General features: G+C 39.7%; 2 protein-coding genes across 3 annotated transcripts in view; one reads left to right on the top strand and one right to left on the bottom strand.

Moving 5' to 3' along the window:
* LOC149310467 (ninein-like protein) overlaps nt 1-11,949 on the top strand; it is a 63,504-nt gene extending 51,555 nt beyond the window's left edge. For both annotated transcript variants that reach the window (XM_089528995.1, XM_089528994.1), the window contains 7 exons: nt 2,123-2,227; nt 2,484-2,553; nt 3,699-3,983; nt 4,753-4,866; nt 5,339-5,551; nt 9,560-9,673; nt 11,167-11,949. In XM_089528995.1, coding sequence (XP_089385121.1) covers nt 2,123-2,227; nt 2,484-2,553; nt 3,699-3,983; nt 4,753-4,866; nt 5,339-5,551; nt 9,560-9,673; nt 11,167-11,352 — 1,087 coding nt within the window. In that variant the 3' untranslated portion in view covers nt 11,353-11,949. The remainder of the gene's footprint in view (nt 1-2,122; nt 2,228-2,483; nt 2,554-3,698; nt 3,984-4,752; nt 4,867-5,338; nt 5,552-9,559; nt 9,674-11,166) is intronic.
* Nucleotides 10,218-22,317, bottom strand: LOC149310466 (DNA replication complex GINS protein PSF1-like). Its single transcript, XM_089528996.1, has 7 exons — nt 22,221-22,317; nt 19,845-19,909; nt 17,630-17,725; nt 16,800-16,890; nt 16,022-16,138; nt 15,616-15,690; nt 10,218-13,467 (listed from the first exon to the last, which is right to left on the bottom strand). Exons 1-7 carry the CDS (start codon nt 22,293-22,295, stop codon nt 13,399-13,401), a joined length of 588 nt encoding a protein of 195 aa, XP_089385122.1. The 5' UTR covers nt 22,296-22,317; the 3' UTR covers nt 10,218-13,398.
* Nucleotides 22,318-25,632: the final 3,315 nt, after the last annotated feature.

Raw genomic sequence — 25,632 nt, 5'->3', positions numbered from 1 at the left:
GTTTTCTTTATTTCAACTGTCTAAAACAAGTGGACAATTACTGAGTCAGAGAAAGACTGGCTAAATTAAAGCGGCACTGATGTAGTCATCAGGCTAAATAGTGCTGAGTTCAGAAGGAAATCTCTGTAGCTTTAGCTATCTAGGAGAAAATCTAAAGGATCAAATGGACTGACATGCGCTAAATGTTGTGAATACATTGTGACCGTAAGATTGCTTATGTATGCTTTTACTTATAGAAGTTAAGATAGAAGCTAAGCGGCTTAAAATACACTGTAAAAACTAATTGTTTTAAGTCACTTGTGAAGAAAATTCCATTAACATCTGGATAGTTTTGGTGGAGAAATCCATAACCTGTTCGCTGGCTTAAAGCCCCCTCTGAACAAATCTTGCCAAGAAATCCCTGTGATGGGTTCACCTTAACTGTTGCTGTAAAGTGGAAATGATTTGAAGGTGTACAGCAGCAGCAGCAGCAGCAGCAACAACAACAACAAAATTGGCCCTTATGTTGCAAACAGATGGGTGAGGGATAAAAATGTAAACTGGAGGGCCACCTCTAGATGTCATTGTGCCCGTTGCAGATCTCTGGTTCACTGCTGTGAAATTTTTAAAGTAGCCTTTGAAATGTTTAACAGCAAAGGGCTATGTGATCCTTGAGTGGAAGCCAATCTAGAAAGATAGGTTGGAGGTATGGCAGCTTGCACAATAGAGCAAAGTGGAAGAAAGCAGTAGGTTAAACTATTGAGGTTGTAATCAAAGTGTACACTTACCTGGAAGCAAATCATTTTATTTTAATTTTATGTATATTCTGCCTTTCTCCCAGTATGGGTCTCATTGAACTTTGTGTGTCTTAATTCTCAGTAAGAATGTCCAGGACTGAGCTATTTCACAGTTACACTAATTCATCAGTTAGCAAATAACATTCACCTCTGACAGTGAAATGATCAAAATGCAATGATTCTATGATTCTAAGATGAGAAGCTGGTTTTCTGGTTTTCCTGGCCTCTTATGGTAGGACAAGTCAGTCCAACTTCTCTGACTGGAACAATTCATCTTCATCTATCACCTTGTAATTTGATGTGTTAGATATTTTTCCGTAATCATCATGTCATAATGCTGCAGAAAAGAACATTCCAATGTGCCTGTTTGATTCTTTGCAACAGAGTGCTATTTCAAAGCTAAGTTTAAAAACAAAAGCAAAATGTGTGGCTTTTCCACTTATAACAAAGCATTAAGGTATTAAGAAATTTTAGACTAAATTCTTTGTAGAATAAATCCCCTTTTTAAATTATTTTTTATATTTTGTGATAGAGATTATCCATTTCTTGTTTCTCTTTGGAGGCTGGATAATATGTTCTCAATTCTGTATGTTTATCTGTATTCGTGCATTTTGTGTCCACTGGTAGACACTTATACACACACAATTGCGAGAAATGTTTCCTGACAATGAAAAGTGTAGTGTGTATCTGCTGACACAGGGCACTTGGGATCTGTTACACTATGGTGACCTATGATCAGGTTTATGTGCATCCTCCTCTGACTTTGTCTCATAACATTTCAGAAAGAAACTAGATACCTTATCTCAACCCATTTTGAAGCTGCAAGCAAAAGTAGCAAAACATAAGGACTTAGAAACCTCCCTCGCAGGGTTAATAGAGGTCTCTATGGGTGTGTTTTTCTGTGAGATTGCAACACAGAGGGAAAAGGTTAAACAATGTTCCCACCATGCAATCTTGTTCCTGCTTGTCCCTTCAGTCAAGGTATCCTGCTATTTTAATAATAAAGTGTGCATGTAAAACTCTTACATATGTAGTTTGTCCCTGACTTTGCAAGCAGGGTAACAGAAACATAAACTGCTAATAACACTGGGCTGTCAAAGGTATTCCTTGCATTCCCATTGATGTAAATGGGTGTAAAAGGCACATCTATAAGCAGCTGCTGAATTGTTGGGTGCAATATAAATGATTTTCTCAAAGATCTCCCATATCCAGGTTGGTCAGCCCACTGGTGGTACCCAGATAACTTCTGCTGATGAACGAAACATGATGATTCTTCTAAACCCTTTTACCTAACTGAGATGTCTTTTCTACTAGTCTTGCAATAATTTCCCTTTTCTACAATGCAGAATTCAACTTGCCACAGTTTCAGAAGACAACATTCTCCTAAAAAATAAACTAGGACGATTTCAGCAAGAAGTGGAAAATGCTGGTGAAGCAAATATAAAGCACAGGTAAAAAAAAACCCCAGGTTTATGTGCTTAAGCTTGTGGCTGAAGTTCTCCAGTTTTAGGTAGGGACTAAGCTGCCCTCCAGATGTTGATCTGCAAATTGTAGGAGTCTGAGTCAGCATATCAATTGGTGAGGAGTGCTGGGGTGTATATGATAATGAAGAGTTTCAATTATCATGATAGCTTTTATATCAAGTTATATAAGTATTATTTATATCAAATTTGTGACATTGTATTTAAATCATTTGTCTCTGTTCAGAAAAGAAATTGATGAACTGAAGATGGAAAGAGAGAAGGCCATCTACAAAATAGAAGAATTAAACCAACTAGTGAGTATGTAAACATGACCAGCATACAAACAAATCTGATTTTTCACCAGATCTGGGCATTACATTTGAATCACTGCCAAAGAGCTCAAAACATCACAGGGAGAGTGTTATTTGCTATTGAGAAGCAGTAATAGATTCTGTGTATTATTCCTGGCATCTTCAGTTAAAAAACGGATCTGATAGCTCATAATATCTCTGTCTGAGACCTTGGAAAGCTACTATCAATTTTGAAAGTGTGAGAAGCTCCCTTGTATCGTTGGTCCATCAGGATCATTATCATCTTTGGACTGGCTGTCATTAACTCTCTTGGGTTTCAGGCAGAAATCTTGCATGTGAAGTCTATGGCTGTTTTTTGAGCTGTGCTGTATCTCAAGAATAGACAACACTAGGCTTGGTGGAGAAACAGTCTGTGTGGGTGTAAAGCTACATCTTATATTTTTAAACAAATGTTTTCAATTGCTTTTCCTAAATATGCAGTTAAAAAATCTTTGGAATCCTAGCTGAGTGATAGAAAGAGAAAGAATGGTGCAAAGTAAAAGGAACGGGGACAGTTAAGAATGCTTTTCTGCTATAGATTGCTTCTCTGCTACAGATTGCTACCCTTTCCAGCTATTCAGCAATGACCTACACTTCCTCTGAATGTCATGTTCAAGTGATTATTAACAGAACAAAAGTCCCTTTAATGTGTTTTTAAAATGTTTTTTTCAAAGTATTGTTTTTATTTGTTCATTGCCCCGGGAGCCCTTATGGGCTGGGAGGCAATACAAAAATACTTTAAATAATTATAATTATATAAATACAGTCAGTCATCGATATTCATGGTTTTTTTATCCATGGATTTAAGCATCCATGGCTTGCAAATAATTTAAAAATATATAAATTCCCAAAAGCAAATGTTGATTTTTGCATTTTATATAAGGGACGCCATTTTATTGTGCTATTGTTTTCGATGGGACTTGGGCATCCACCGATTTTGGTATCCATGGGGGGTCTTGGAACCAAATCCCAGCGGATACTAAGGGCCCATTATATCTTCCTGTATGAGTCTGCTTACGATCCAGATTCTCTAGTCCTCACTTCCAGAAACACTTGTCTTGGCTATGATGAAAGCTACATCTTTTAATGTGTAAACTTTCTTGCTTCAGAATAATCACTATAAGGAGGAAATCTTCCAGTTGAATGCCAGGACCAAACAGTTGAGCCACGAACTCTCTGAGCTAAGCAGCAATAATAAGGCCAATCAGAATACCATTGCTGTACTGAAACAGAGGTTTGCAGAGTTGGAGAGTCAAAGAGACCATGAAGCTGTGGTTGCCAAGCAATACCAAGAGGCCTCTGCTGAATTGACAAAGGAACATCTTCAGCAGCAGTTGGCATGGCAGGGAGAAAAGGCCCTGCTAGAAGAACAGCTGAAGGCCTTTAGGGGAAAGGTAATGTTGACTTAAACAGACCGTTTATATTGTTAGGAGTGGCACACCAGTTCAGTGCTGCAGTATCCTATATCAGAAAGGCAAATGCCAGCTACATTGTGTCAGGCCTGGGAAACATGCTCGATAATATTTTTAATCAACCATCATGATAGTAAAACAATAAATGAAGATAAAAGTTGAGAGTAGCCCAGTGATTCAGCGCAGATCCCAACACCGCGAGAAGTTAAAGAGTTGGCTCCAAATTTCTTTGCTCCAAATTTTCCTGAAGAACCATTAAAGAGCAAAGGCATTGAATTATTATCAATCATTCAGATTACTGTCATTTTGTAACTTTATTTATCACTCTATTTTTCTGTCATTGTGGTCTGTTTGGATGCTCCTATATGATCAAAATACATATAATGAATGTAGGATATGTGACATTAAGAATAGCAATGGCTGGGGGTGATTATTAAATTGCCACCTTTAGGTAAAGCAGTTGGGGGGGGGGGGCAAGCGGGAGAATGTTTAGTATGCTGCCTAAAAACTGATGATGCATCTGAAGAAGTAGACTGAAGTCTTTGAAAGCTCACACAGCCAGGTTCTTTCTTTCAGTTAGTCTCAGTGGTGCTTACAAGATCTCTCTACATACAAAATTTAAAACAGTACAAGTCAACACTCTAGTGGGCTCATAATTGTCACAAACAAGGCTTGGTTTGCAGGACTTGATACAGAAGGATATCGTTTGGCTAATATTGTTGTCCTTCCTTGTCCTTCCCTTTATGAACAGAGCAAGCAGTATCAGGAGCTGGAGTCTGAACTGGAACGTTTGACTCAGGAGTGCCAGATGCTGCGTCTAGCAAAAGCACAACTGACAGATGAATTGGAGGAATGTCATGATCAGGTGGGATAGTGATGCTGGTGCTAAATAACATGTACCTTTGGCTCAATGTGGCCATCACTGTGTATTCCAAACAAGAGCCTCAGCATTTCTTAGATAAAGCAGTGGTGATGCAGATTTCATATCCTTTGTTGGGAACAGAAGGACTGAATTCTGAGCTATAGTAATGTGTCCAGAAATTATACATTATACACAGGAGCAGATCCCATCTCATAATTAAGGATTTGAGAGTTTGGTAATATTATGATGTGGTTTTCTTGTCAAGATTTGCCATTGCCTTCCCTTAAGGGTAAGAGTATGTGATTTGCCCAAGGTTTCATGGCCGAGCTGGGAATCAAACCCTGGTCTCCAGAGTTGTAGTCCAGCACTCAGATCACTACGCCATGCAGGTACCCCCTGGATAAAAAGGTCGAGTAAGGCTGGTCTACCATATGGCAAGTCTTAATGCAATGGATTTTTTCCCCTTGCAATATAGCTATTGGAAGCCAACACATGCTTAAATCTGGCAGAGTCTAGGCATGTAGAAGAACTGCAGCAGTTAAGAAGCCAAATGGACAATTACGTAACTAAAGACTGCCTTGCTGAGGCAGAAAACAGACTAGCAGAAGAACAGAAAATGGTTAAGTTGTTGGAAGGAAAATTCAATTTCCAGGCAGAGCAGATGAAGTGGCAGTTGTCCACATATCAGGTAAGAAGTAACAGTATTTGAGATTACTCTCATGCATGATAAGTGACCCTCATGAATAAGTGACTCTCATAGTAAGAGCATTTACACAAAACATCAAACTGTAGTTTTGCACTAAAATGCAGAGGCAGAAAGAAATGTGCTTCTTCCTCCTTCTCCAGTTGGTTAGGAAGATGAATGCACCGGAACACATTTTCAGTTTACCATTATATGCAAACCAGGAAATTTAATTCAAAAGAGGTTCTAGGCAATTGCTAAACATGTCAGCAAAATACCAAACAAAGTAAACAAAACCTTGAGGTGTTCTGATTTATTGTTTAACAAATTTGAATGTATTTTAAACGATATTTTCTAGCTTAACAAAGTACAAATCTGCTAAAGCAAAGCGAAAGTATTTTTCCCTTGGCCATGTGAAGGGAAGACGCAAAAGAGTAGATGCCTAGTGCTTCATGGGGAGTCCTTTCTACTCATGCATCTGGTGCTATATTATGGTTTAGCATTATATGCCAATGAGAATTCACATGGTCATTCAAAGTCCTCTATGTGTTGCAGACTTTTAAATCTGAACTCTTACAATTCCATATTGTCTTAATTCAAACTCTATGTAGGAAGTCAAATTCTGCGCCTCATGTAAACTAGCTTGCTTTGTTTAGTAGGGCAGTAACTAGCTGCAGTATTTGAAGCGATACTGCATGCAAAAAAGATAGTTTTGAGCCAGTGCACAGTTTTGTGTCAGTGAAACTGGACAGTAACTGGGAAAAACAGAAATCTGTATTACACACCAGGGGCAGACAACATGCAGCCTATGTACCTCCCCCTGCCTGAATTTGTGGACCCTCAATGACCTCCATCTACTGCAACCAGAAAAAAAAAGGTGTGTGTGTGGAGACTATCATATGGGGGACAGGACGTCATTGTCCTATCTCTGTCCTGTCCTTCCTGCGCGATCATGGGAAGCACTTTCAGATGATGTTGTGCTTATCCAGATACTATGCCATCTGGAAAGCGCAAGTGACAGTGATTGCATGAAAGCCTTTCAAATGATATCACACTGATCCTGTCATTGTCCCATCATTGAAGTGGCACTGGCTGGCATTTTGCATTAATGAGAGTTTGCGTTAATGCAATGCCGCTTCAATTACATGATAATAGCAGGATCAGCGCTACGTTATGCAAAGCTTTTGTGCGATCGCTGTCATGGATGGGATAAGGATGGTGGAGTGATCCCAACCCTATCCCATCTCTGTGTGATAATCTCGTGTGTGGGGGGGGAAGAGACACAACAAAGGTAGTCATGCTCCCAGAAGCCTCCAAGAACAGCAGTTCTCCTCTAAATCAAATAAGGTCTTCCTTTGTTGAACATTTGTTTTTGTTTTTTAAAGTAAAGGCATTCCCCCATGAACGTTGGTGTTATTTTTCTCCCCCTGAATGTGACGTTTTTCCATTCTGTCAGCCGTGTAATTGTATTGTTGTTTTTATCTTGTTATTTTATTGTATATTGTGTTTTTAAATTGTTTTTACTATGCTGTAAACCGCTATGATTCATGGAATAGCGGTATATAAATAAATTTTATTATTTATTTATTATTATTATTAATAATAGCTGGAAACAAAAATTCCAGTCACTTCTAGAAGCTTTCTGGAGAAGAAGCCACAATTTTTGGTGGTGTGGCTTACTGTGTGTCCCAGGAGTGGTGGTCAGTCTGGCTCCTGACCTACCAGAGTTGCCCAACCCTGATGTAAATGTTTGATTGTACAGAAAGACCCTCAGAGTACTGAAATATATATGAAGGATATTTAATGAATGATAATTCATGACTAAGTGCTGTAAACAAATGATTTACATTGCAACACAGATGCTTCTGAATGCTTATGCTTATAGATGTATTGTTCTTAACTACCCTCAAGTCAACCCCAACTCATGGTGACCCTGTGGATGAGACATCTCCAAGCACCCGTCCTCCACTGCCACGTTTAGTTCCTGCAAATCCATGCCATGACTTCTATGACTGAGTTTATCCACCTGGCACATGGTCTTCCTCTCTTTCTACTTTCTTTTACCTTTCCTAGCATAAAAGTGGCAATAATGCCATTTTTAATGAGTTGTGCCTTCTCATATGTGGCCAAAGTATGACAGCTTCAACCTGATCATTTTGGTTTCCAGGCAGAGTTTAATCCTGATCTGTTCAAGGACCCATTTGTTTGTCCTTTTGGTTATCCATGGTATCCTCAGCACTTTTCTCCAGCCCCACATCTCAAATGAATTTATTTCTTTCCTGTCTACTTTCTTCACTGTCCAGCTTTTGCATCCATCCATGGTGATGGGGAATATGATGGCTTGAACGATTCTAACTTTAGTGTTCATTTGTACAGTCGGTCCTCCTTATCCACGGATTTTTTATCCATGGACTCAAGCAGTCATGGCTTGAAAATATTCAGAAAAAGGATAAATTCCAAATAGCAAACCTTGATTTTCCATTTTATATAAGAGCCACAATTTTGTTATGCCATTAGATTGAATGGGACTTGAGCATCCACTCAATTTTGGTATCCACGGGGTGTCCTGGAACCAAACCCCAGTGGATAACAAAGGCCCCCTGTTTATCTTTACTCTTTAGGATCTAGTCTAAATGAGAGGCGCCCTGATGTCGCAGTGGTTAAATGCCTGTACTGCAGCCACTCTCTCAAAACCATAAGATTGTGAATTCAATACCAGCGAAAGGGCTCAAGCATGACTCAGGCTTGCATCCTTCCGAGGTCACTAAAATGAGTACCCAGATTGTTGGGGGCAATTAGCTTACAGTTGTAAACCACTTAGACACTGTTAGTTCAGTATGAAGCAGTATATAAATGAAGCTGTTTTGTCTAGTTTTCATAGCTCCCCTTCCCATTCTTCTTCTGATTTCTTGACTGCACTCACCATTTCTGATCAGTGTTTGATCCTAGATATGGGAACCCTTTTACATTTTGATTATCTCATTGTCTAGATGGAGTTAATGTCTTTTTTTCCGTGCTCATTATTTTTGTTTTATCTTCAGCATTAACCCTGCCTTTTCACTTTCATCTTTATTATTATTTATTATTATTAAACTTTATTTCTATAGCGCTGTACAAAGTCGGTAAAATTAGGAGTAAATAAAAGCCTGCCCAAGGCGTACATTCTAAGATAATAACAATTAAAAGAGGAATAGATAAAATTACCATATAGAAAGGAGAAAAACAGGTTAAAAACATCAAATATCAAACAAATCACATCACATCAAATATTGTCAGACAGCCAGATAACAATCACAAATTCCCTGAGAACGCTTCCCTAAACAATATGGTTTTCAGCTCAGCTTTCAAGCTGGTTAAGGAAGTGATGAGCCGTGCATGCAGAGGAAGAAGGTTCCAGGAATGAGGGGCAGCAAGAGAGAAGGGACAGATCCAGGACGGGGCAGAGAAAATCCTGGGTTGAGAGAGGAGATTTTGGCTACCAGAGTGGAGAGTGCGAGTAGGGATGTAGGGAGAGAGAAGATCAGTTAAATAAAGAGGGGCCAGCCCATGCAGGGCTTTAAAGGTGAATAGCAAAAGTTTGTACCTGATGCGGAAAGGAAGAGGGAGCCAGTGAAGGGAAGACAACAGAGGGGAGACATGATCATAACGGCGAGCGAGTGAAATAATGCGTGCAGCTGAATGCTGAACAGAAATTAATGGGTGGAGGTGAGAGAGAGGAAGCCCTGCCAGGAGGAGGTTACAGTAGTCTAATCGTGAGACCACTAGGGCATGGACCAGTGTCTTTGCGGTAGAAGCTGAGAGATATGGACGGATTTTGGCAATATTATAGAGAAAAAATCTTTGACCTTCCTTAGTAATTGTTCTAAGTCCATGATGTTTTCTGCTAGAAGTATTGTGTCGTCGTGATGTTGGGATTTCTCTGGAACGGTAATCTGAACAGACAGCCCAAGCGTAGCTTTTTCAAGTACCTTTTGTGATGTTGCTGCTGCTCTGATTTTTATTGTCTTTGTGCAGGAAGAGCATGAGAACTCAAAAAGATTAATGGAAGAAAAGGTGGGGGAACTAGAGATGAACTTGAAGAATGCACAGCTGTTGCTTCAAGAAAAGATGACCCAACTTAAGGAACAGGTTGGTGCAAGTGGAGCATCTGTTTTTTGTTTTTGAAAAGAATGATTATGTGTCTGAAAGGGATGACCTCATGATCTGCTTACAGTGGTAAATGTTATTAACACAGCTACTGTTTGTCTAGAAAATTATACTTAGGTGAGCTAAAATAGTTCCCTTTCTTCAGCTAATGTTCCTTCCCTTTGAAAATATTGGGTCTCTTTAGGTAGAATTCTCTTTTTATTTGCCTTTAACTATGGCAGGATTGACTTTGTAGTCAAGTTCCCTTCATTTGGTCAGTGTTGGATAGGCTCTTATTCTACAGATCCAAAGAGGTTTAAGATTAGAATAGGTGTGGAGAACCAGATGAACCATCATTATTATCATTAATTTATTTATATCCCACTTTCCCCCCGAAACTGAGACTCAAAGTGACTCAACAATTTTGTTGTTGCATGCCTTCAAGTCATTTCCAACTTATGGTGACCCTAAAGCGAACCTTTCATGGGGTTTTCTTGGCAAGTTGCTTCAGAGGGGGTTTGGCAGTACAATTAAACACATACAAAAATTTAGCATTAAAATTGAATTTATTACAGCATTAAAAACACATACTCATTAAAATAATGGAATGTAATTAGAAAGATAAAAGCAATCAAAATAGTGCCTTTATTAAGCTCCTTAGGGGCACTTTGCCAACCCTACATTCTCCCAAAGGGGAAAACTATGGGGTAAAGTCACTTCAGCACAAGTACAGGGTGAAGTATTCCTTCAGTATAGGAGCTCATCTTCCCTGCATATTTCTAAATTGGAAGGGCCAGATGTATAAGGATAATCTCCCTGTATGTGAGGGGGTACATTATTTGAGAGGAACTGACTTTACCAAATGTTCAACAGATTGAATAAGGAACTTCAAGCTGAATTAGTCCTGGGGTCTCTTGGTTCTCCTGTCCTGGTTTAGTCGCTAAATATCTTAACAGCTTGAAGAACTTTCACTGTGGTTTGTACATGCATATTTGTAAGTTGCTGGTTCTAGTACAGTGCTGTACAGATCCATCAAGGGGAGACTAACAGCTGTTTTCTCTCGTATATTTTGTAGCAGAATTTCATAACTGTATATATACATAATATACATACTTACCATATATACTTGTCTAAAAATTTATGCCCACACATTGACCCCAAAATCCCAGGTCAACTTATTTATGGGTCAGTGTGATAATGTGATAGCAGCTTTTTCAGATTTCCCTATGCTTCTTTTTCTCTTGAGTCAAGCAGAGCCCTGAGTGATTAATTGTTGTTAGACAAACAAACAGAGAACCAAGATAGTTTCTTTTTCTCTTGTGCCAAGCAAAAAGAGTCTCAAGTGATTGCTTTTAAATAAACAGAGATCTTCTCCCGCCGGAGCCTCCAAGTTTTACCCTCGACTTATACTTGAGGTTGACTTATAATTAAGTATATACAGTACATATAGGTTTCTGTAACTGTATTAACAGTGCACTATTCATTCTATTTTGCAGTTTGAAAAAAATGCCAAGTCTAATCTATTGTTGAAAGACTTGTATGTGGAAAATGCGCAGCTGATGAAAACTCTGCAGGTTGTAGAACAGAGGCAGAAGAGCATTGAAAACAGGAACTTAGTCCTGGAGGAAAAAATCGTATCCCTGAATAATTTAATTAGAGAAATTACTCTAGTGTCTCAATGAATTTCATCTATTTTTCAGTTATGTTGCTTTAAACTGGAAAAGACAATCTGGTTAGACGGCATATTTTGTACACATTTCAGATCCTGGAAAAATAGCTTCTAATTAACAAAACTCTCATAGAATACATTATGTGAAGGAGCCTAATTTCCTTCATGTAGCGAAAGAGTTACTGCTAGAAGAGTGGAACCATTTCCCCAAAAAGTGTAACTAAAAGATAAAAGGTATTCTCAGGGAGAAATCTGAAGTTGGTTTACTGGCAGTAAAATAAATATACATCTCATTTTTCCAATGGAAAAGCTAAAATGTTTAGTGCCTTCTGGATCCTTTCTTCAAAAGCAGAATCTTCTGCTGTTGGGAACTGGTTGATAGTTACTGTGATAAGCAATATTCTTGCCCCCTTCCTCCCAATTTTGTCTATACACTGGTTTGTATTGTGTATATATGTACAGTTTTCTACACGTGTGTAATAGTAATTCCTTATATCATTTTCTGTATCATTTAGACAGATGTAGTCTAAAATGAAAGTATGTTGTAGTATTTTGGTGTGCTTTGGGAAAAACCTGACAAGATTTTTAATTAAATGCTATTTATATTGCCTATACTGCCTCCCTGAATTTTATGGCTCTACAAAAGATTATTTTAGGATGATTGCAAAAATGTGGTGCAAGACTTCAAGTGCAAGTCTAACTGAATGGAAAATAGATACTGTAGCTAGGAATTGTTTCTTATGAGAGAACTAAGTCAAATGGACTCCTGCAGAGCAAGATAAGGTAGAAAAAGTCAGACTTTATATGAACTGCATAAAACTGTATCTTTTAAACAAGCTTTCTACATTGCCTTCTTGGTGGGCAATTGCAAGCCACTAGTTGTTTTGGGTTTGCTTGTCCTATAGTCCCTCACCATTGGCTATGCTGCCTTCAGCTAACAGGAGTTACAATGTAACATCATCTGAAGGACCACAGCAGCTCACCTGTGTACCTGTTAGCAACCATGATATCATACACTGTGAAAAAAGGATAGCTGAATTAAGCTTCTGTAGCTTGCTTGTCTCCAACCAGTGGAGACTTGAGGCTAGAAATATGTGCTCTGTGCAATCTTGCAGATGGAAAGCTTACATTGGAAATTCAAAGGTAGCTATTAGATTAGCCCACGTCTAATCCTACAGCTCTCAACTGCTGAAAATGTGTCTTCTCTTTGCACTTGCAATTAGAGGTAACATTTTCCTTTTATCTTTGAAGTCTAGATCTGGCCAAAAGTATTTTAGTGCCTCATTTGTCATCAGTTCTTATACTTTTCAGCTGCAGACTCCAAATAACATAGTACATTTTTGCCTTAGTTATTCAGAAACCCCTGTAACTTGTTTTAAAGTCAGAGAAATTGGGGGGATAAGATTCCCTCTGAGAGCAGCAACTTCCCGCAGACAGATTATTGAAGAAAGTTCACTGGTGAAGAAGGGTCTAGATGCAAGATATACAAAGAGTGATTTGGGTTCCTACTAGACAGCCATCTGAAAGTCAGCCTCCCAGTGTGGTTCCCCATTGTTCCTTGACTAAAGTGGAGATGGGAATGTATTGTTCTGGCTTCTCCACTGCATTAATAGCTAGTTTAGCCTCTTTTTAACTGAAGACTACACAATTGATCAACAGCACAGTGACAGGAGTCATAAAAATACAGACATTACACATTTTAACAGGATTAAAATTTACTTACAGGCTTAACAACAGTCATTACATACATATACATAACAATAAGATTGCTAGTGAAAGTATAGTGACTTTTATTGTGACATTTAGCATAAGTTTATATTGAGCTTATTGATCATAAACTTTACTACCAAATAGACTGAGAAGAAAAATGTGGCTAATACCCCCCAAAGGGTTTTTTTTTCTTCTTCACAAAATATTCAAGCAGTTCTCACAATATCATTCAGCCTTTATGTTTTTCAAAAGAAGAGGAAAGGCACTGTGATATTTTGCTACTTACACTTATTTTAAAATATGTTAAATACATTTATAAGCTCTTCATCAAGTCTCACGGGCATCTAGTTTATGATAGGACATGCTCCAAAATCCCTTGTCTGATTAACTGTTCACATTTCCAGCGGGGTAAAAAATGCTGAAGGAAAGAAAGACAAACATTCTTCAAATCTTATGCAAACATTATAAATTATCATTATATCTCCTTTACGAATGACCAGATACACACAGTCTGACTTCAACTGCTTAGAAGTGCCCAATAACAGTCTGGACTAATTCAAGTATATTATGTGATGTAATTGAAAGAAAAGCACTGAAAGAAAAGCACCATAGGTTGCTGCTGCTGTTGTGTGCCTTCAAGTCATTTCTGATTTATAGTGACCCTATCAAAGGGTTTTCTTGGAACATTTGTTCAGAGGTTTGCCACTGGCTTTTTCTGAGGCTGAGAGTGTGTCACTTGCCCATGGTCAACCACTGGGTTTTATGTCTAAGCAGGGATTCGAACCCTGGTCTCCAGTATCATAATCCAGCACTTAAGCTACCAAACCACACTGGATTTACTCCACGATGGGTTGCTGCTACCCTACAAAAAATAAAGCAGTTTGATACCACTTTAAGTTCCATGGCCCAATGCTAGGGAATTCTGGGATTTGTAATTTGTTGGAGTTCCAAAGCTCTCTGACAGGGAAAGCTAAATATTTCACAAAACTACAAATCCCAGAATTTCATAGTATAGCGTCATGGCAATCAGACTGCTTTACTTCTGCAGGGTGGATACACCTATGGCCTCTCCATAAAAACTACACAAGAACCGATGCTCTTACGTGTGGTGGAGCAGTAGTAATTACTCTTTCCATCTTAGTGCGTATTTGCAAAGAGCCCCTGTAATAGATCAATCTCCTTGCTGTGCAACTCAGTCCATATCTAAGACAATATAATGACATATGTGAAAGTCTTTTTTAAAACAAGCCCACAAATGAATCCAGGTTTTTTAAAGACCTTGGGGGAGAGAGAGAATGACATCTCAATATTTAGAACTATAAGCTTATAAGAGAACAGGGAGTACCATGGGAGAGTAGTGCAACACATTTAACGTGTAGGAGAAAAACATCACTTCCCTGCTGATTTCCCTCCTCAGCTGTGTTGCTAGTTCCTCATTAGCATTACTGCTTCCCACCCAATTGCCTTCCAATAGCAGAATTTCATACGGTGCAGGAGAAGCAGACTGTGAGAAGTTGGGGTCACCCTTTGCTATGGAAAGAGGGGAAGTGGTGTGAAGAGGAACCTAAAACATCCTGGAATATGTGCCTTTGAGAAACCTGACTGATTACCTACCCAGCTACAATGTCAGCCTGACTTACACTCCCCACTAACTCTAAATACAGCACATAAGGGTACATGCATATAAATGACACCACAAATACACAAAATAATGACCAATGTTAATATTATAAAATAGATATAGTATATACTCAGTTAAAGCAGTTAAAACCGAGCTTTTTAGCCGAGCATACCCCACCTGATATGAATATCCCCGATATGAATGACATGGCCCTGTTTGTGTACGATCCCTGCCTTGCTTGTTGATGCTATTGTTATTGTCTGATGTTGGATATTTTATTGTTTTTAGCTGCTTTTAATTGAATTTTATGTAAACACTTTGTGCTTTTATTTAATCTGTAACCCTGCTTCGATCCCTGGGAGAGGCGGGAAAACATGAATATTATTATTATTATTATTATTATTATTATTATTATTATTATTACTCGTCTATAAGTCAAAAATATTTAAGGCCAAAAATGGGCTCCAAAATCCTGGGTCGATTTATATATGGGACAATATGATAATACTGCTCTGATGTCGAGACCATGAGCCTTGGAAAAGCTGAAAGGGAGAGAAATCAGAGGTTTATGTCCTTTTTTGCAAGCCATGAGTCTTGGAAAGGTTGGTGGGGAAGACAGGGAGCAGAGAGAGAGAGAGAAATCGGAAGTTTGTGTTCCCTTTTTGCAAGCCATGAGACTTGGGAAAGTTGGTGGGGAAGGGAGGGAGAGAAACCAGAGGTTTGTCTCTCCATTTTCCAAGCCACCCTTGGGAGAGGTCCAGAGAGGTAGAAGGAGGGAGGGAAATGGTGTTTTGTTTTCCCCTTTATTTCATGCCCCTATGATTTTGGCCCCAAAACCTGCCCTCGACTTATACATGAGGTCAACCTATACACAAGTATATATGGTAATCCAAATGGCCAATACTCCCTCTAATTTGGGAATGTTGGCTTACTTATCACAAATACCTGGCTATTCTTCTTTAACAGAATAGTTGTGCCATCATCAATCTCAAATTCTCCACAGTCTTTTAAACACCGAACCTGAAGAAACAAAATTAAGTAGCTATCAAACTATTAGCTGCTTATAAATTAAGTATGTCAGCATAAGCCTCTTTGAAGAAAACAAGTAGCTTCTAAGTTTGAGAAACAAAATCTTTATCTTGCTTCAGTTAAACAAAACAAAACTTGCACTTCAGTAAGCTAAATTTATCTTTTAATTGTCTCTTTCTCATACTTCAAAAGTGAAAATGTTGTTAACAGCAACACCTCTATGAAAACATTAACAAAAATCTTCCGAAAATGTTTGGACATACAAACTATGAACCTACTCCTAGGGAAAATAAATCACCACATAATTTTTGGTTTTACTTACTTCAATATATAAGCTTTTGGGGGGTTTAATGTCCTGTGTAAGGTCCAGCCCATCTCCGCCTCCTAATGATCTCATGTAGGTAGCCAAAGATTTTTTATATTGATTAAACCACACCATCTGGGGATACAAGATGTGTCTTTAATTAATTCCAAAGATTATTTCTAAACTATTAAGGAAGAATTATTAACATACCAGAAAATAACTGTTGAGAAGCCTCTCTGTATTGCAGAGGGCTCTGAGTCATGCTTTAGGGCATGCTAAATGCACTTATTGGGCTCTACAATTACTTCATGTGAATATGGAATCGGAAAAAGGTGGAATAGGATTACTGGGTGATTTGCAGTAGATAAGCAAGGGCTCCCAACTCTGACATATCCACTGTTTTGCTGTATAGCAAAGAGCTCTCATAAGTAAATGGGAAATTATTATGGACCAAACTATGATGTTCTGTAATAAATACAGTATTACAGTCAATTTATGTTTCACTGTTCCAAGTTTATTGAATATCCAGTCTTTGTAGCTGCTTGCAAGTATCACTTATCAGAATGCACAAAACAGTGTTCTTTCATAAAGATTTGATAAAATTCCATAAGAACTAAATCCAATATAACAAGATGCCTTCAAAACAGTTGAGTGTTTTTGTATTTGAGTTCAGAATAATGAAGCATTATTTTCTGTAGCTGGATGGTGGAAATACCTGCCCCTTGCTTTTTGGCAGTGACAAAGAAGTTAGAGGTTAGCAAGTAAATAATTTACAGTTAATATCTGACTAGCTTACTTCATCAGCTGACATGTGAAATCTGACAGCATTTGGCAAGACACTCCCGTATTCCCATCTAAGGGCCCGGATGCGAAGTAAGCGGTCATATCTGATAGGGAAAAAAACAAACCCCACAACATATCAAAAGCATTCATAATTGGAAACAGAGGTAATTTAAACTCCTAATGCATAATGAAATGTTCCTATCAGGATCTTAGGTAACTTCATCATTAATTCCTTAATTAATTCTGGAGAGAGGAAGTTTTTCTGATGTGGAACGGTATAGAGTGAACTGCAGGATGAAAAATGAGAAAGAACATAAACTGAAAGATTTGCCCAACCCTAGACAGCTCAGCAGCCATTTTTTAATTTTTTAAAAAGTACAGTCACAACTGTTTGAAATACTTGGAGCATCCCTGATTTAGGAAGATAGTACTATAGGCTTGCAGCTCCTTGTCTAATGTTTTCAAATAGCTACTGCAGGTCAAGAGTAAATGCACAGCAGGATGGTAAAGCAGTCTAATTCCAGATGTCAAACTGCTTATTGGATTGTGGATTAGACTATTACGTACATAACTGAATTGTATGAGGCATGCAAAGACATCACTGATAGATTACTGTGATGTAGATAAGCCAATCAAACCCATTTGCTTCATTTGATGAAAATTATATCAGTTTACAGGACATGATTTGCTAAACTGTGTGAATAAGCATAAGCATCCACAACAACTGTGCAAATCCAGTTACCATGAAAAACAACAACTTTGAAACAGGTGAGTCCCAGAAGTGAAGGAATCAGATCCCAAAAGAATCAGGAATGACATCACAGATGCTTATTAGAAACTTACAGATATGCAAGAATACACCGTCGATTTCTCAGCAAAGAGCAATGGCGAAATTTGATTGTTGGAATCAATTCACTATGTCCTGATTTAGCTTCATTTCTAATAACAGAAGCACAAGCTATATTACATACTCCCTGAAAGTGAAATATGTTAGCATACATTATGTTGGAGGAAACATTTGAATTAGTTTTATTTTATAAACTTTAGCCAGCACAGAAATTCCCTCTTTTACCAATTTTCCTGTGAATTGTGCTGGACATAGGAAAACATCTTTCCTTCCAAGTTCTAATATCTTCCCAAGGTAGAGTTAGTTTTTTTCAAGCTTCTGTCTTCACTACAAAATGCAACAAAGCTCTATGTCATTTGTCACATGCATAGATGTAGAGGAAACATTTATTTTTATTTCAAAAGAGTAGAGGAAGATGCAACTAGGTTTAATTGTTTTCTCCTTTCCAACAGTTGGCATGGGTTGAAAACACACTGCAGAAATCATCTAGTTTGAGACCACTTGAACTGCCCTGGCTCAGTGCTAGGGAATCCTGGGAATTGTAATTCATTGTGGCACGAGAGCTCTCCAACAAAGAAGACTAAATGTCTCACAAAACTACAGTTCCCAGAATTCCCTAACACTGAGCCAGGGCAGTTAAAGCGGTCTCAAACTGGATTATTCCTGCAGTATGTTTTGGACCATAAAGAGGATTTTGAGAAGAATCTTGCCTCATCTTGAACTGGGGCTCAAGTAAGAAGCTGCCTGAAGCCACTCATAACTTCTGCCTCTCTTTAAAGCCCAGGGTAAAGTGAAAGTAGGAGGAAGATCTTACTTTATGGCAAGGGTAGGCAACCGTTTTGAGCCGGGGGGGGGGGGGGTGCTGTCCCTCAGACAACTGGGGGGCCGAAGCCAAAAAATAAATAATTAAATAATTTTAAAGAAATTTAAATAAATAAATAAACCGGGACAAATGTAGGACAACATTTTCAAATGGTGGACACTTTTTTTAAAAAAGTGGAGGACATGCAAAAAAATTTGCTGATTTTAAAAAAAATGTTAATATAAATGCATGTTTCTGAGGTGTCTATAGACAATTGCCCCCCTTGCCCCTGCGCACAAGAGGCCAAAGGCCCCGGCGGCAATCAGCGGCAGGACTGGGCTGGGGCTGGTCCCAAGGCCTCGCCGGGCCACATCCGGCCCGCAGGTTGCCTACCCCTGCTTTATGGTGAAGCAGCATCTAGGTCCCATTGCTCCACATCATGATTTAAGCTATAGCCAATCATTTGTAAAATGAAAGACTAATGCTACCCTTCCCTCAGATTTCTGGCATATACCAGCAGATAAAGGGGAAGAGAACAGTTAATAATAGTGGTAGACAATAGCATCTAATTATCTATCAAAGACCGTTTTTGTCTCATCTTGCTATAGCAATCCACTGGTTCTTGGCAGACACAATGTTATTATATACTGAACTTGTGAATTTCTTCCCCATTTAACTTTCACAGAATCAAACCCTCAGTCAGACTAGCTAGTGTTGCATTTGAAGTGTTTCTGATGGGTTGAGAATCCCATAATTTGTACCCAAAACAGAATGTCCTAATTTTTTTTTTTTTAAAAGGAGGTACAAAAAGCAATGGAACGGCTGACAATTACTTGAGCATTTGGGATTTATTTTATCAGAGCATTATTAAAATGTTCAACGTTATATTATTTTAAAGTTCAATATGTTTACTTTCTGTGTACTTTCTAGCTTAACAATCAAATTAATTCTGGCTTATTTTCCAGAATAAACCTTTATTCTTTAGAATTAGTTTTATCTTAAGCCATTCTTAAAGTTTTAACTACCCAGTGAGCTGTCAAGCCAAGATCCTATACACTTTTAGGGCATCATAAATATGCCCCACCATAGTCATACTGTGTCCCACAAATCTACAATTAATTTTACATTGTGCACCAAGGCTCATCCATTGTACCATGGTTAATAGTTCCCCATTCATCCAACCAAAAGTGAGAGAGAAGACTGTGCTTGTGGAACAACTGACTGCACTATGGAGTCCAAGTAAGCAAGAGAAAGACTGTTGGATTCCTTCTAGTGGTTAAGCCCAATAAAATTCCTTTTTCACAGTATTAAAAATATGCTTTTATTTCTCACCTTTGCTTTCTATTTTTAATTTTTTTATCCTTTATAAATAGGTTATTAATTCTCTTACTGAAAGAGCCTTGACTTACACATCACTTTGGTTCTGTTCATATAATGCTTTCATCTCTTCAAGGACTTGTCTGATTCCATCCTCCTGAAAAGTAAAAAGGCACCAGTTTCATCAAGTATTTTCGACAGTATCTAATTTTTTAAAATGCTTCAATGAATTAAAATTCAAGTTTCATTTTCTTTCTTTTCTTTTTTAAAAAGTATCCATTCCCCACATAAAAGGAAGCCACAGGCTAAGTCCACAACTGAATGTACATTGTTCTCTATGTGTGCTGTATGCTTTCAAGTTAGCTTAAGGTGAAGCTATCATTGTGTTTTCTTGGCAAGATTAGTTCAGAGGAGTTCTGCCATTGCCTTCTCCTGAGGCTGAGAGAGTGTGACTTGCCCAAGGTCACCCATTGGGTTTCATGGCCAAGCAGGGAATCAAGCCCTGTTCTCCTGAGCCATAATTCAATACTCAAACTACTACATCAAGCGGGCGCCTACTCCAGTCAAAATCACAACTCTTTCAAAAAAAATTCCAACCATTCAGAATTGGTTTCCATCAAAACTGCAATGCTTTTGCCTCCATTTATTATTTTCCTTTTGTTTTACTTGCTCACACTATAATTCAACTTGTTTGTAGAAGGGAAACAGATATCCAACAGAACTGGAAGGATCGTGGAAAATATTCTCTAACTGGGGCCAACCAGATGACAGACCTTTCTACAGATGCAGAAAAGAATAGCACAATTGCTCCTTCTGGGCTCATGAGCTCAATAGTTTTGAATGCTGTTGGTGGAATATGCATCCAGTTCAAAGTACGCAAATGCTTCCTTTGGTCGTCCCTCCAATGGCCCATATAGGTTTCTCCTACAAAAAGAAACTTAGTGTGTGTAGACAAGCTCAAGACTAAATCCCACTTAATTTAACAGAAGGCCTAAATACCCTAATGGTATTAGATACCATCTGATCTAGGAAGCTAAGGAGAGTCACCCCTGGTTAGTACTTGGATGGGAGACGGCCAATTAATAGCAAGTGCACTGCTGAGTATTCATTGCCTAAGAAAACCTTATGAAATTATGAGATCACCATAAGTTGAAATGAAGGCACATATAGAAGTCAACAGACCTTATATCAGATCTTATAACAGATCCAATACAGGAAGAGGCGGGATAGAAATAAATATGGGGTGGCCCCATATTTGTGAACTGTCTTGGCAAGACTGCTTACAGCAGCTTTGGGACTCAGTCTCAAAGTGTTAGCCTCAAAGGTGCTACAATATCTACTGAGTCTACGGACTAACACAGCTATATCTTTGATTCCCATAGTTTAGTTTGTGTGTGTTTTAAATATATATATATATATATATATATGGTTTAGCCTGGTTTTTAATTTGTTTTTTCTGATTGTTTATCTGTCTTTTAACTTTTCTGCCTTGTGAATTTTGTAACAATTTTTATTTTTAAATTGTTGTAAACTGCTTTGAGTCCCAATCAGGGGAAAAGGCCAGATAAAAATAAATAATAATAATAATAACGATAACGATAGCTGCCTGTCCAAGGTGCCTTTGGTAACATTGCCTCAGCCTGCCAGAGCAACCCAATGCCTGGGCCACTTGTCTGTAACATTGCCAGAACAACAATGGGAGGGTGCCTGTGTCTGTCACGGCTGTGGCGCTGTGTGCCTTGCGCTCATAGCCAGCTCAGGGCGACCCTTTCGTGGGGCTTTCGCTGCAAGTTTGTCCAGAGAAGGTGCAGCTTGGCCTGTATTCACTCAATGGGTTTCCATGGCCTAGCATTGTGTTCCCAGTGATTCATGCCTTCTCATGATGTGTCCAAGGTACGCCAGCCTCAGTTTTGTCATCTTGGCTTCCAGGGAGGTTTCTGGCTTGATCTGCTCCAGGACCCCATTCTCCAGCACCGCATCTCAAATTAGCCTCCAGAACCAGCGCGTTGGACTGGTTTTAGTACTGAGATATATATATATATATATATATACATACATACATACACACACACACACAGAGCTGCAAGAGCCAGACTGGCACAGTATTCTGAGTACTGGACCATGTCTCTGGGGACCAGGCTTTGAATCCCAGCTTGGCCATGGAACCCAATGGGTGACCCTGGGCAAGAAGTCACACTCTCTCAGCCTCAGGGGAAGGCAATGGCAAACCTCCTCTGAATCAGTCTTGCCAAGGAAGCCCCATCAAAGGGTTGCCGTGAGTCAGAAAGCGACCTGAAGACAACAACAACAAAGGCCAGCCTGATCAGTGGCGTCTTCTCGGCTTCCAGGGAGAGAGAGCAGCTGAGGCCTGCTTTATTCCAGGACCCAACTATTTGTAGCCTTTGTTGTGGTGCCAACAACAACAACAAAAACTACAACTCCCATAATTCCAGAGCACTGGGCCTCACGTTGTAGGAAGGCAGCTGCCCGTCGCTGGCGCGGTGAAGTTCGCGGATGAGCTCGGCCGCCTTCTCGCAGAACATGGCGCCCCCGCCCTCTCTCTCTCTCTCTCTCTCTCTCTCTCTCTCTCCACGCGCCAACGAAGAAGGCGCGAAACCCGCGCCTCCGGGCCGCTCAGCCAATAGGAAGGCAGAGGGGAGGAGAAAAGGCAAGCCAGGCCCCGCTCCCCATTATCGCTTGCCTACGGAAGGAGAAAAGGGACAAAACTGAGTCGTGCTTTTTATTTTCTGTAACGCTAGGCGGCCGAATTGCTGGACATTTCCAAGCTATGGCGACCCAGAGAGGCCAAGATTTCTTGGCAAGATGGCTTTGCCGTCTGGTTGTTAGGAAGTTTGGCTGGATATGATGAGAAAGGGATGGGATGATGCTGACAAGGAAAGGCACCTGGCTTCCATATCACCATGGAATCATAGGGTTGGAAGGGACCCCAAGGACCATCTAGTCCAGCTCCATTCTGCCATGCAGGAACTCTCAGTCCAAGCATCCCCATTGACAGATGGCCATCCAGCCTTTGTTTGAAGACCTCCAAGGAGGGAGACTCCATTCCACTGTTGAACAGCCCTTACTGTCAGGAAGTTCCTCCAAATGTTGAGGTGGAATCTCTTTTCCTGGAGCTTGCATCCATTGCTCTGGGTCCTGTTCTCTGGAGCAGCATAAAACAAGCTTGCTCCCTCCTCAACGTGACATCCCTTCAAGTATTTAAACAGGGCTATCATATCACCTCATTAGCCTGGAGAAGAGAAGGTGAAGAGGTGCTATGTTCACCCTGTTTAAGTGTCTGAGAGTGTGTCACATGGAGGATGGAGCACGCTTGTTTTGCTGCTGCAGAGGATCACCCTATCATTCTATGGCGATGTGGAAGTCAGATGCCTATCCTTGTCATACCCAGTTCCCTAAGTCACTCCTTGTAGGGCATGATGGTAATTAACCCATTTGTACACACATATGTGAAGCATTTCCTTTGGGATATGTTGCCTTCCACTTGTTTTGCAGTGCTGTTTATTTTGTGTGCTTTTTTTGTGCTCCTTTTGCAAAACAGTGTGAAAAGGTAAAGGTATTCCCCATTGACAAGTTGTGTCTGACCATAGAAGGTGGTGCTCACCTCTGTTACTAAACTGAAGAGCCTGCGTTGTCAGAGACTATTCTGTGATCATGTAGCCAGCATGATTGCACAGAATGCTGTTTACCTTCCTACCAAACTGGTACCTATTTATCTACTTGTATTTGCATGCTTTTGAACTGCTAGGTTGGCAGAAGCTGGGACTAATTATGAGAGCTCACCCCATCAAGTGGCACTTGGCCCTCAATCTGCCAATGTGCCGATCTTGCAATCAACAGAGTCAGCGTCTTAATTGCTTGAGCCACTGTAGAATCATAGAATTGGAAGAGACCTCAAGGGCCATGCAGGAATACACAACCAAACAGATATATAATAGTAAAATATATAAAGAAATGTAGCAGGTAAGACATACTGTTCCTCTCCACTTGTTTTTACCTTTGCTGTAGTTTGCCTTCAAGTAGTTTCTGATGTATGGTCGGTCCATAAGGCAACCCTATCATGGGGTTTTCTTGGAAAGACTTTTCAGAGGAGGTTTTGCCTTTGCCTTCCTCTGAGGCTGAGAGAATGTGACTTGCCCAAGGTCACCAATGGGTTTCTGTGGGTCAGCAGGGATTTGAACTGTGGTTTCCTGGGTGATAGTCCAAGACTCAAACCGCTACACCAGGATGGCTCTCTGTCTTTACTTACCTAACAGAGGCATTCCTTTGAAAGGCAGTATCCAGACTAGAGACCAGCTGGGTGACATTCCATGTAACTGGTTACAGGTCTTTCAAATACAGTAGTTAATTTCACACCACACACGCAGGTTAAAACCACAGCTCTGAAGGAATTCACCCTGCTTGAATCCTTATTTTTGTGGTGTGCCTTCAACTAATTTTTGACTTAAGATGACCTGTTGGCTTTCATGAAGTTTTCTTGGGAAGATTTCTTCATTGGGGGTTTGCTATTGCCTTCATCTGAAGCTCAGAGTATGTCACTTGCCCCAGGGGCCAGCCACACATATTTTGCACAGAGAGATTCGTATCTATGAATCAAAATCAATTCACCGTTCCCACTATGTTTTAAGGCAGCGATTCTCTTTGTGGCATTTAAATCTGGTCTGAAGTTCCCATTTGTTACTGTTCTGGATCAAAAATTTCCTGAACTGTGGCTGCGCAATCTGAACCAATCTGATAGCTTACTCACACTATCGGAGATGTGGATCATTGTGGTTCTTAAAAAAAGAATCACTAAGGGATCTGGTGCCAAATGCACAAGTTTAAATGGGCTTTTCAGTTGCCCCCCTGCAAACTGCACTGAGTACAATTGGAGCAAGTCTGAATGATAGGGAAATAACCCAGTTTCCAAACTGGATTATTTCATAGTGTGAATGGGGCCCAAGTTCACTCAGTGACTTTACATGGCTGAGTAGAGATTCAAACCCTGGTCTCCCAGAGACCTAGGCCCCCTTTCTGCCCCACATCGTTGCCACGGCGACAATATGACGGTGGCAACGATGTGCTCCAAAAAGGAGCTGTGAAATGCGGCTCTTTTCTGCACCACCGCCAAGGCACCATTAGCGCCCTGGAGCAGCGCAGCGCACAAGGCACGTAATTGGTGAGCGCATCATCTGAACGTGCATGCTGTCTGAATGCGCATGCACCCAAAATAGTTCCAGGAGAGTGAGGAGCATGCGAATGCTCCATGCTCTGGAGCGCTAATTTTGGCCCCAGGCTGCCACAAAGCGGCGGTCTGTATGAGGCCCTAGTCCAACATGCAAACGACTAGACCACACTGGCTCTTTTTGAGTATTTAATAGCAAACCACATGGGGTAAAATGTCTGATCTTCAAATTATGACAACTTAATTGAATCTGTCTTTCATTGTTTTGAGGAAGTCACATCTTTAATGGAGAAAAAAATGGGAACCAGCTATTGATGAACAGAAGAGTATGTATTTAAATCAATCCATAGGTCATACGACACACCAATACTGGAAGCATTTCTTCCTTTCTTTCTTTTCTTTTTTTTTTGGAGATGCTACTTGTGGGAATATATGTCCATATGTGGTAGTACTGCACAACTACATATCAGTCCTGGAATATAGCCTTTGGAGAAATTATAATGGGACCAATCAGTATCCCTCTAGTCTAGGTCTACTCCATATTTTTATTGAAGAAAATAAAGAACTATCTCATAAAACAAATTGGATTTCTTTGCTTATCACTGAGACTGGAAATAGCTAAGGCCTGGAAAGAAACAAAAGTTTGCATTCTATTGGATTGGCTAAAGATCTTATGGAAAATACTCCCTATGGAAAAG

Source organism: Sceloporus occidentalis, unplaced genomic scaffold, assembly GCF_023333645.1.
Source record: "Sceloporus occidentalis isolate IW3139 unplaced genomic scaffold, rSceOcc1.0.p SCAF_6, whole genome shotgun sequence".
Taxonomy (NCBI): Eukaryota; Metazoa; Chordata; class Lepidosauria; order Squamata; family Phrynosomatidae; genus Sceloporus; species Sceloporus occidentalis.
Note: the sequence above shows the minus strand (reverse complement) of the source record. Positions and strands in the feature narration are given on the sequence as shown.

Coding starts and splice junctions, on each gene's coding strand:
- LOC149310466 (XM_089528996.1), bottom strand. CDS start 22,295: ATGTTCTGCGAGAAGGCGGCCGAGCTCATCCGCGAACTTCACCGCGCC. Junction 19,910..22,220: donor GGCAGCTGCCTTCCTACAAC/GTGAGGCCCAGT, acceptor TTTACTTTTCAG/GAGGATGGAATCAGACAAGT. Junction 15,691..16,021: donor CCAAAAGCTTATATATTGAA/GTAAGTAAAACC, acceptor TTGTTTCTTCAG/GTTCGGTGTTTAAAAGACTG.